This window comes from Falco naumanni, chromosome 9, assembly GCF_017639655.2.
Source record: "Falco naumanni isolate bFalNau1 chromosome 9, bFalNau1.pat, whole genome shotgun sequence".
Classification (NCBI taxonomy): Eukaryota; Metazoa; Chordata; class Aves; order Falconiformes; family Falconidae; genus Falco; species Falco naumanni.
Window position 1 is genome coordinate 5,207,523 of NC_054062.1, and position 12,561 is coordinate 5,220,083.

The 12,561-nt window shown below is 40.4% G+C and overlaps 1 protein-coding gene across 4 annotated transcripts in view; it reads right to left on the bottom strand.

Moving 5' to 3' along the window:
- PNPLA7 (patatin like phospholipase domain containing 7) overlaps positions 1-12,561 on the bottom strand; it is a 125,517-nt gene that overhangs the window by 92,088 nt on the left and 20,868 nt on the right. For all 4 annotated transcript variants that reach the window (XM_040607728.1, XM_040607730.1, XM_040607732.1 and 1 more), the window contains exons 14-17: positions 10,304-10,404; positions 9,270-9,416; positions 5,034-5,111; positions 3,972-4,177 (exon numbers count right to left, since the gene is read on the bottom strand). In XM_040607728.1, the coding sequence (XP_040463662.1) occupies positions 3,972-4,177; positions 5,034-5,111; positions 9,270-9,416; positions 10,304-10,404 (532 nt within the window). The remainder of the gene's footprint in view (positions 1-3,971; positions 4,178-5,033; positions 5,112-9,269; positions 9,417-10,303; positions 10,405-12,561) is intronic.

The window sequence follows — 12,561 nt, forward strand, 5'->3', positions numbered from 1 at the left end:
ATTATTAATACTTGGTAGGTATCAATGCAGATATTCCTGCATCAGTGTTCCCTTTACAATGAAGATACCAGACCGCCCTAAGAAAATCTGCTCAGGAGACCTTGAGTATGTGACAACTCTCAACGAGCACAAATCATGCCAGCTTGGTGTCTAACCTTGCAGCCAAAATACAGAGAGGAGAGAAAGGCATGGGAGGAGCACTGTCAGTCTTTGTTCTCTAACTGAAATACGGTTCCTTGTAGACCACTGCAACCCGGCAGAAAACAGAAAAAGCCTGACTAGAGATCCATAATCCTACAATGTGGTAGCAAAAGCAGACTCACCAGGAGCTCTTTACTGCCTGAACATACCACGGAAACTGTCCTTGAGTTTCTAAAACGTCAGATCTCTCATTCATTAGTCCTCTAGCTGCAGCAAGAGACCCAGCACTGACAGTGACAGCGGGTCAAGTGCAGCACATGGCACTGCAGGGAGGCTTCGTGTTTATCTGCTCTCTTTACCCAATGCCTCCAATTACCACTCTGCAATAACGAAGCTTATAATTTCTTCAGCCAAAATCCCTGAAATTGAAACAGAAGAGGTTCATAGGCACATATCCCTGTTCCATATCGAGCTCATCACACTTGCACCCCTGCTCTCACGTGCGCTACTAGGTAAATTATACTGAACACCAACTTGTACATGGAGCGCAGTTTAAAATCCAGCCATCAAAACAGGATTATGAAAAAGCAGGTCAGCTTTCTTCTCCTGCCCCTCTTCTTTTGCCCTGAGGTTTCCATGTCCCCGCCAAAGATACCTACAGACTACCCTGGTTGCTATAAGCTACTATTGCACGTGAAAAGAACATTTTATCTTGTAGAAACTTCACCATACTAACGTAACGTGGAGAGAAGGAGAAAGAGCTGGAAAAGGCACCCCAGGATAAGCACTAATAAACAGACAATGCTTATCCCTCCACACATGCAAAACACCCAAGCCTATTCCCCTTCTCAGCTGAACTAAAAGTTAAATAAACCCCCCTGAAAACTCCTGAACAGTTTAGCTCACTGTTTTTACTCTACTTGCTTATTTAGCCCTCAAAGTCTCGTCCCACACAGGCTGTCTGCTGTGATCAGTAAAAGCCATTTACTCCTTCTCCTCCCTCAAGATATGTGTCTTAATGAATTCAAAATGTAAACTACTAAGAGGCTGCTTTCATTTCCATCTGGAGCTCTCTGTTATTTTACTCAGTGCTACATAGCTTCTACAAGAGTATCAGCACAGAAGGTAGAAGTCCATCCTTATGCACAAGAACAGGAAGACTGATTCCAGCCCCCCATCACCAGCCAGGTTTCTTCCCTCTCACTTGGACATTTTCATCTTCCCTCTTCTGTTTGGCACCTGCCTGACACTGGGGAAATTAAAACCCAAAGCTCTGTATTACAGAAAACTGTTTCTGAAGGGATCCTAAGGATTCTTTATTAGAAAGCTCACCAGATACAGTGGGAAAGGGCTCAACGAGCGTCTGTGAAAGCCTGGGACTTATGCAGATATTCTTGCGGATGTGGATGCAATTTGATATTCAGCTTGGCTGGCGATACCAAATAAAAATCAAAGCATTCCTGCTTCTCTGCCAAGCACACATGATTAAGACTCCAAACTGTGAAATTTACTGAAGCAGAAAATGCGAGAGAGTCCCCAGTACCGCAGAACCTGAACATATTCCCTCAAGAGAGTCTGGTGACAACTTGATTACACTGCTCGTCAGGAGACACCAACAGTTGCAGCGTAGGCACTGCACACTTAGTACATCAGTGCAGCAAAATAGCAAAGCATTTAAGGTATGTGCTATATAATTAGCTAGTGTCACCCCTATACTTAAACTCTACATTTGCAGATAGTTATTTAGTCATGTTAGGACCACGTAAATGGCTCCTGCCCTCAAGTTTCAGCGAAATGGATTTGATCTGTTGTCCAACACCCAACATACAACTCTAAGCCCTGGGCTACTTCCATTACCGTGCTCTTTGCCTAATGGCAACTATTGACCGTGGTCTTTCTGCTTGGCCCTCTCATTAATTATTGAGAGAAACCACATACAATGTTACAGGGCAGCTCAAAGAAAAAAGGCTAATGTAGTTGACAAGAAAGGAATTTTGGAGAATAATGGAGGTTCTTGTCAAATTTATTCTGGTCAGTAAGAAAGTTAAGAGCCCCCTCAAAAAAAACCAAACTCATTCCTGTGAGATTCTGAGCAAAGGAGAAAGCCTAACATTGTAGGACTATGAGCACTGAATTTGGCAGAAAAGGTGGAAAATAAAATTTACTTCTGATTTTATTAATAAGTTTTTCATTCTCACACAGTTCAAAGCAAAAATGAACTAACTTGGAGAAACCTCATGCTTCTCAAAGACTTTCTACCATAACACTTTTAAATACAGGAACAGGAGTTAGAAGTGATCTAAAGTGTGGATTTCAAGAGAAATTGTGAAGGTGGAATGCTGGAAGATCACAGAGCTCGTAAAATGCAGAGAACTGGCAAAAGACTTTTCAAAGGACCAAAAAAAAATTTGAAAGGTCCCCAAAATGATGAAGAGGTGATATCACTAACTCTTAAGGGGTTAATAGACAAACAAGAGACAACTCAGTTCTTGAGAGAAAAAACTCAGGAAAATAAGCTCAAGCAAATGAGAGAGTTAATCCAGGACTGAGTATCATATAAAAAAAAAATTAAAAAAAAAAAAAAAAAAAAAGAGAGAAGAAAAGGTGGAATATCTGACCGCTTGGCTGAGGCAACATAATGAAAACTGAAGTCAGAAACTAGTAGGAAAACAACAGCAGAAGAAAAAAAAGAAGGAAAAAGCATGACCTTAGAAGAAATAGATGTGATACTGGATGGAATGGCACAAGCGGGGAGCATCTATCAGAAATTAGGTCAAAGAGTTGACATCCACTGCACAGACTTGAAAAAACACAGGTAATCAACCTAGCACACTGCTGAGAACAGCGTGTTCAGTTTCACTGCATACAGCCTTTTGCCCGAGGTGAAAAAACAAAAATCACAGAATAAGATTCTTTGGTAGAGTTGGTTAGGAATACAAACAATTAGAAGGATTTAGAAAGTGAGAAGTACACAGGAACATCCAATGTAATAGAAGCCTAGAAAACACAACCTCAAAAAGCCCTATGCGCAACACAGCACTGATGGCACGTTCAAGCAGAAGTTGAAAAAGGAGTTTAGAAAAGCAAATAGAGGTATTTGACACAAATGACGTGTGAACTAACAGTAAAGTCTTAACAATAGGATCATGGAATAAATCAAGGGCATTAATCATTAACATTGGACAATGAGGCTAACCATAGTCATCATATTTGGGGTTTACTTAATTTTTAATTAGTTTTTGATCAATTAAGCATTAAGTCACAAATCACATACTGCTTCCAAGGTCCAGAAAGGAACCTGTCTTGCACAGGGGCATTACTGTTTGACCTATTCTATTAGTGAGCATTGAGAACCTACAATCACACCAACACCAAACATCCATAACACACCCAACAGCCTGGTCTGTGTTGGGAAACAGAACTGGGGGGGTTCTCCAGCAAAAGCAAGTAACGAATCTAAAAGAAAGGGCCTGGCAAAGAGGCACTGAACCCAGCAAAGCACACCTTATTTGGAATACAAAATACATGAGTCTTGGGTTGTAAATCACAGCCCATTGGGTTAAGTGCTCTATAAACCTGGAACAAAGGAGGTATCGCCATTTAATATTACCATGTTCCCTGCGTTACCACTTGCTGGAGATAAAGCCATCCGATAGATGGGTCAGAGTTCATCTGGGTGCTTAAAAACCTCATGTAAACGATACAATTTCCTGCGGGATGTACTGTAGCAGTACTGCACCACACACACATCCACTATTCACATTTGTTCAAAAGGGCCATAAAAAAAAAATTTAATAATAATGAATAGATGTTTTCATGGAAGAACTCACTCGTAGAAATGGGACTTGGAAATAGACAAGAAGCTGCAGTCTCGATTGGCCTTGATGGTGAAAATCAGCGGCTCCCCCGTCAGGACAGCAAGCTGGCCTACGAGTTCTCCTGGATGGGTAATGAACAGGCAGGTGTCCTCCTCCGAGTCTATCTTTCGTTGGTACACATGAAGCATCCCCGAGACCACAAAGCAAACATTAACATCCTGGAGAAAATGGGAAAAGAGCTCCATAAAATCCCCGAAGATTTTAAAAGCAATTATCACAGTGACAGTACTAGCATGACCGATCTGTTTTCCAGAAAGCGCCCTATAGTTTTTGAACAATTAGGTGATAAAATAAGACACAACAGTGAATTATTAAAAGCAGGTTATGAATATTTAAAACTAAGCAGCCACAATATTGAAAAACGTGTTTCTCTTTGTGTGGTTATGAAAAACGAAGGCTGCATCTGTAAGATCTCAAGAAATAACAACCAAATTGCGAATGGAGATAATGGGGTAATCACAGCAGCATGAGGAGGGACATCGCAGTTCAGCAGAGCAGAATACAGCAGCACTGTATAATTGGAGCTGCCCCTCATCTGTGTTGCAGAAACTTGTTTATTTACACAGTATTATTATAAATGAATCTTGTTATATCCTAAATACAATTTGCTACAAACAAATAACACTGGATTTGTACTGGGGGGGGCAGGGAGGGGAAATACTTTACTGTAACTGAGTGACATCACCGAAAGTCCACAGTGCAGGACAAGAAAAAAGGCCACCTGGTCTCCACACCTCCTCAGGGAGGATGGAGGTATGATACTCCGTACTTTCATATCAAAGTAATAAGAGCTGAAAACAGACGGGTACCGGATTTCCACTCTGGCTCTGGCTACACTGCTGCTCCACATGTGCAGAAAGGTGGAGAGCTGGCATTGTTCCATCTCAAGACGACTTGGGAGGGGGTCAGGTGGGGGTTTTCTATTTATCATCAACGTGATTAATTACCTTATGGTGGGGGGCAAAGTCTGAGCCAGACTTACATTCTCTGTACTCTCGGATGATGCTCACTCACCTGATCTCCTTGCCTCGACAGCACAGTCCCCGCAGTGACCTGATGCAATGTCACTTTGCCATTCAACAACGAAGGATCCTGGAGAAGAAAGGGGAAGGGGTACGATTCGCTTGTCTGTGCACACATAAAGATCCAAGGATGTGAGGAAACATCCCAATAAAGCAAGTAAGAATGGTAATTACTAAAGATGGTGGTCTAGAGTACTTGAATCTCTTTAAAATATGGTGCATGATTTTTATAATTACCCAACAGACATTTCTTCCAGAAGAAAAAAAAAAAGGTTTAATTCATTTCAATTCATCAAAAGGATATTCTTCAGGATTTTATATTTGTCAATTTCCCACCCCCCCCCCAAATTTTAAGGGTCTATAACAAAGAGACCTGTATCAGCAGGCACAAAAATCATGAAATATGAAGTTATTTTCAAAGGAAGGTGAAACTAGAGGAGACTGTCTACATCATGGAGGAACTAGACAAGAGGATTTAACACTTGCTTTATCACAGCCCTTCCCTGGTCACACAGCTCAGCTACGCTGCGCACGCATAGCAGATTTTCATACATACTGTAGACCAAAAGCTTCCCTAAAGGAATGAATTCTTGTGTTCATCACACGTGGGCTGCACAGGAGAGTGGGAATTGTCCTCCTGACTGAAGGGGACGTGGGAGGGAGGGGTCTTTCCCACAGCCTGCCCTCGCTTCAGACTGAGCCCCAAACCCTTGCACTGGCGAGGCGCTGATCTGGTAAAGTGCACCAGCTGATCAGAAGATTCCTTTCCAGCTCCAAAGCTGGTCACAGAGCACAATCCTGAGTACACAGTAACACAGACAGCCAACAGGCATGGAGAGAATTTTCTTTCCATCTCAAAGAACTGCCCGCACAATTTGGTGTCCCACGTGCAGTCAGTAACAAACCCTAACGCTTCAGGCCACCACTGCTTCGGTGAAACTTTCACCCAACCCAGCCAACCTTCAGAAGCTCAGCATTTTACCATCATCGCCTGAATGGGTAGGGGCAAAAACCTAGGCTCAACTACGCGATTCTCACGCTATGCCAGTGACGTATGTGACAGTGCAGTCCGCACATCTTGCAGCTTAACCTCTGCAAGGCAAAGCCAGACGCTGCTGCGTCCAGTACTTTGCCACTGAGGTAGAGCCATGAACAGCAAGAGTAAAAGCATGAGGCAAAGCATGCGCAGTAAGATACAACTCGGCGCAAGCAGCACAGCAGAGTTTGCCCATAGTAATCAACCTTACGGCAGCAGGAAAACAATATAGCAGAGATGTAAACATTTTACCATTGACATTGTTATGCCAGGTTTTTATCTTTTCGGTTTTGGTTGAGAAAAAAAAAAAAAATAGAGCAAGTGAAATAATCAGAATTATTCTTCACACCTACAGTTGATAAAAAGAACAGATTTTCATCAAAAAATAGCTTTATTGAAACCAATCTGTTCCACGGGAACATATCCAATGCAAAGAACCTGACAAGCACCTGTCAAAATATTTCAGTTCAGCAGTATCAACTTAACTAATTTCTAAGATGTTTCTTCTATCTTTATACATTTATGGTTCTATAGTATTATTACCTATTCCTAAAGACAAAGCTTTAGCTGCGAAAGTGTCTCACAGTAAGGGAATACAAGCTCCCTAATGAGCTCTGCTTACCAACGGCTTTTTTCTGGCTGTATTAGCTCTAACAAAGATTTTATTCCTGTCTAAGGTTACTGAAGTATTGGGATAGATTGCACACAAAGCTGTGAAGTCCTCATCATTGGAGATCTTTAAGAACAGCTTAGTCAAAAACCTGCCAGAAATGACTTGGCAATATTTGATTTTGCCTTGGGCATGAAAAGAGACTGAATGACCTCCAAGCAGACCTTGAAATCCTACTTTTCTGTGCTGTTACTACCCTGATTAAGCAATAAAGGAGCTGACAAACAAGATCACAGAAAAGATCCACCCTGCCTACTATCTTCTCTCTTGAATAGGCAAGCAAACCCAAAGTCAACATTGCATAGTTACAGGGTTTGTGCTAAATAACTCTGCATTGATCCCCTCCAGCTTCCAGGAAAAGTTGCTAGCACAACAAAATCTATTTCATCGTAAGTTTCTTTCTTTGTGTTACTATAATAGTTAATCTATTATCTAAATTATATATATTACATACCACAAGTAGATAAATAAATTATCTAAAAATAGAAGTTTATGATGCAGAAGTGAAAGCACAAGCCACTTATAAACAATAAACAAAAGCAGTAATTAACTGGAACAGACAATTTTTTTTGTCAAAGGAAATTCCCTTTTAACTCACAAAGATAAGCCCTGCAACACTGTTTAACTCTTATATAACTGCACATAAAGCTGAAAACACGTAAAAGTTGTATGAGGTTGAAAACCATTCATGACAGAGATCCAAGGAATGCAAGTTAATTAAAACAAACAAGAAAAGAATCTTAACTCTGAAGTCAGATACCTAAAGGTCATTTGAAATAATACTGCCCCTCTCCTATGGTAAATTATCCCCCTGTCTCTCTCTTACAGCATCATGGAAAAAAACCCAAACACTAAACAAAAAAAACCACCATCTGTCATCAAAACATCTTAATTTTATTCACACTGATTGGCTGCTCTGAAAAACGACAACTTAAAATCCCTTCAGCCAGCTAAGAAATGAAAGGTCTGAGCTAATTTTTTTAAGAGAAGAGCTTACAGAATTCATTTTCTTCCCTTATGTAAGTACTAGTGAACACATATTTTTAAACACAGTAAGATTTTTCTCCCATTGCCTGCAGAAGAATTAACATTTGCTATCCTGTATAGAAAAAACTAACATTGGCTTTTAAATGAGATTTCTATAATTTGGCTACATTCCATCAGATTCTTATTTGCTTGTGAAAAACTGAGTTGCTGTAATACTGAATTTTGAAAAGCCTACCTTATTTCATCATTATTTACATCTTCATGTTAAAAACACTGCCTGTTAGATGCTGCATCTAAAGGACACTATTCCAATTAACTTCAACACTAATCTGTTTACTTCTTAAATCATTGAGAAATTTATTCTAGATTAGAAAAAAAAGTGCTGTAATCAGTAGCTTCAGCAATCCTGGAATTCTTGTTTGCGATTCAATAGGTCTAAAAAAAGGAAGACATCAGTTGTATATTGGATACGGACTTTTGTTACACACTGCATCTGAGGCCAGTCCTACCAAGAACAGATGAAAGCACTGAGTCCTACTTGACTCCATCTGTAACAAGAATTCATTCTAAAATCATCTGTAGCCTTCCATGAGGATATAAATGCCTGAAAAAAACCTGAAAATTAACCTAACAAGAGAGTTAAATCTCCTGCAAACTAACAGACAGTGCTGTACCCCTTCATCAAATCGGCAACAACGTAGAGCACGTCTCTCAAGCCCCACTACAGCTAGCTTAAAGATCAGGACGTAGATTTTGAAGTTGCAAGGGGAGTAATTTGGAAATCGACAGGGAGCGTTAAAATCTGAAAGTAAATTTTAAGTTCTAGCAAGTGTCATTTAGCTGAGAGCTCTTCAGGCAGAGGTGGCTGCAGCAGCTGCACCCAGGTCTCTGGCAGCACCAACAGACGGGAGTTACTGAAATACAGGCTGTAATAAAACCAGGATATCTGCGACTGATTTAGACAGAAGTACAATTTTCCCAAATTGTCTGATGACGAGAAACATTTCCATTCCTTCTTACAACATGAAGGTGATAAGCAGGGGCTGAGCTCAAGAATGACGACGGCGAGGGCACCGGGCATTGCCTCGCAATGGGCATGGCACCGCTGCTCAGCCGCAAAACACGCTCGGAGCCCTTGGCCAGATACAGAGTTTCAATTCCCAAAGCCAAAGGAGGCACTCTGATGCTGTGCCGACAGGAGTAATAGATTCAGCAATCACCTGCACGCCTTTATATAACTTCTTCACACAGCATGCGAGAGCATGAAATTACAAGGCGACAGAAATTGCACGTTTACTTCTCACATGGATAAATCTGTACACAGTGAGAAAAGATTCATGCAGAGCATTTCAGCATGGGCTTTTCAAATGGCAGAATAATTCAGATTTATTTCAGTCCTGCTAATAACTTCAACAACTTCAGAATAAAACATTCAGCTAGTCTACAGTATACTAGAGAGACAATTTACTTTTTAGTGCCTGGCAGAATGAGATGAAAAGCAAAAAGAAAACTCGTTTCTTCCTGCCACAACTTACATCAAGTTTCATCAAGGTTGAAAGGTCCTTCTTTGCTGCTTCGACAACTGCATCATTATGTTTGCTATTACAGGAATCTTGTGCAGCGCTATAATGGAAAACCGCTGAAGGAGTCTCTGTCACCGTCACAGTCTTCTTCAGTATCGACTGCAAAGAACAGACACACAACAAGTATCGGTTTAGAAGTTGTAGTTGGCACGTACCAGCAAAAACTCGCTGTATCATCTGTGTTCTCTATCCACCATAGCTGGTGGCCTGCAAAATAAAAAGCTAGGTTTCCCAGAAAGCAACAACTTACTAACATCGTTATCCTTGCATTTTTCCGCAAAAGCTCGACACTCAAGTCAAAGTTACTCATCACAGCGTGTGAAAGGGAAGAATAAGAGACTTTTCAGAAACTGGGCAGCTGCCAGCTTCACAGAACTAAAACTTTATCAACACTGTATGCAAAGATGGAGGAAAAGATAACATGCCCATCAAGGTCACACTCTGTCAGTTTCTCTTCAGATTTTGGTTTGCGGGTTTATAATTCAAGAGCATTTTTTTTTTTGTTCTTGACTTCCAGGCCAGTATCCATAAAAGGCAGACCACAAAAAGAAAAACACGTTTACAAATCTGACTGAAAACCTACAGAATGTTCACAGACTGATACACATTTTTAATTCCTTGCTGCAAAGTAGTTCTCACAGATAAAGCATGGTCTGACAAATACATCTTTTCAAATAATCCTTTTCATGAGTCAAAAGGAAGGCGATACCTAAAATTTGGAAGTTGCAGCAGTGTCTTCCCATTACTTGCCATGGGAATCTCCACAGGGTTTCAAAATCTGCACTAAAGAAAACCTAAACAGTCATCAAAATCTACTGAGACAACTGCAAGTTAGAACACACCAACACAAGAAGACCAAAGATCACAACTTGTAAAGAGTTGCAAGGGCAGCGTTTTGAAGTAAGGGAGAAAACATTTAAATGAATACCGCCGTAAGGAAGTGCAACATGAGAAACACATGGGACTCTCCAAAGGAGACGACCTACCTTGCCCACAACAGGACTGCTGGCCATGTCCTCCGAGCCAAAGTGCACTCTGGCTCTTTCATACGCCATGTCCATGTCCGACTTGGCACCGCCGGAATTATCTACAAGCAACGTAAACATTTTTTTTAAGCACCTTCTTTATTACAGTTTCTCATAAGTAGCAGATAGTACACAAAGTCAAGCAAGTTGTTGTCTGATTGCGTTTTTTTTTCTCGTTTCTGAAGCTAAGAATAAAACAGCAAGTGGCATCCTCACATTCTTATTTATTTTCTAGTTCCTTTTGACCTGGAAGACTTGATGGGAATTTTAAATCTTCTCATCTGAGCTCATGTATACACTACATCCCAAAATTCCCACATCCACTCTTGTAATTATTTTGGGGTAGACAAGACAAAGTCGTTTGGATTTGCAGATCATCAGTAAGAGGCAAATCCAGCAAACAGATTTTCCTCATTTTTTTCAGAAAATTACTCTTATTAAGCTTTTCCCCATCAAACCAAATAACTTTTTGTACCCGGTATATTGCGAGAACTTTCACAGGGGGAACATTATGATAAGCAACTTCTTAAAGTCTCTCCATAGAAAGCATTCCCCTCCAATGCCTAACAATTTCACATCTGTTCTAACACTTGTCCAAATTTCAGTGCATCTCACGTGCTGACAGATACCTAAGGAATTGCCTTACAGGACTCAATTAATGAATTTGAAGTCACTAAGAACTTCTATTTCTTACTTCCCAATTTTAATACATCTTAATTATATTATCTCTTTGGCTGTCCCATCCACCTTCCGGGAACTTCTCCAAGATAATAACGCTAACATAACCAGGAAACACTTCCTATTTAATTACCTTGAATAAGGGTCTGATGGCATACCAGCCTGATGATTTACAGATGAGTTTAAGAATCATGTAGAGATTACAACTTCCTCTAACAAATAAACCTGTAATAATTTACATCATAATTCCATGTCTAATATCTCAACTATATATTCAGAAAAGTTTGTTTTCTCCCTTATGCCTTTTCCCTTCTGTTACTACATTGTTCATATACTTCTGCATTTTTAAACACAAATTCATGCTCAAAACCAGGATGGGCCCTTCAGAAAAGCAATGGCCTTTCCCAACTGTTGAATTTTGTTACCTAATAAACTCCGAAAGGGCTCAAATTTTTAATTCTGAATTCCTCCCTGGTTCCCCCTTACCCCCACCCCCCACCCCACCTTGAGTTTGCCCGGGATTGCCCTGATCTTGGAAAGTTGGGTCTTGAAAACATGGAGCTGCCCTCTGTATACACTCTTGTGACATATGATAGCGTGGAAATACTATCCTTCCAGAAAAAGTTGTATTTTTAAGATTAAATTTATAAAACAACCGTTTTATTTCTGAAGGAGCTGCTCGACTCCTGTCTCCACCCCAGCTAGGACAAGGAGAGAACGCTACTGTCCCAAAGATTCAGATCTACCTCCGAGTACTCTTTTCCATGTTATCTACAAATACGAACAAATCTTGGCGTGTAGTAAATCCCCATCTGCCACTGGAGTCATAACATCATTTTATGATTAGCCTCCAAACCAGAAACCCAACAAGCTGACCCAAAGACTGTCATCAGCAAAACTTGCAAACCATGAGACCAAACAAACAAAAACCCCACAAACCAAGCCAAAAAGCTGTTGATGCTACTAACTGAATTTCATACACATGGCAACATTAAAGACCCTAAATTAGTTATAAATACAAAAAGCTGGGATAGTAGAAATAGCAGCATGGAAATCCATATGGGCTGATTTGACTACCTGTCAATTATACTGCCCCACAAACCACAGTGTCAGCATAATTACTAAGCCCCAATACACCAAGTGCATTTTAAATCTAAACACACACTTCTCAGGTTAAACCTAAATAATCTGATAATGGGTATGTAGGCATGAAAAGCATCCTCTACATAGCTCTGCATATTAAAAAAAAAAAAAAAAGAGAGGAAAAAGAGGAGGCATTCTAAGAATGAAAGCTTATGTCTACTAGACTTCTATTCCAAGTAGAAGTCTTCATCTCAGTCGTAGATATAAGCTTCCCACACAGTGATTAATTAAGCTGTCTTGTTGCTCAAATGGGAGTTAGAAAGGATACAGCAGAACAAGCTTTAACTAGAACCGTTGAGTCAAAAGAACAGAAGGCAGTGGGAAACTCAAGAGCGGAATGCAATCCTGTTTGATGAACACATGCTCGTTGGTATCCCACACACTGCTGGTATGGAAGT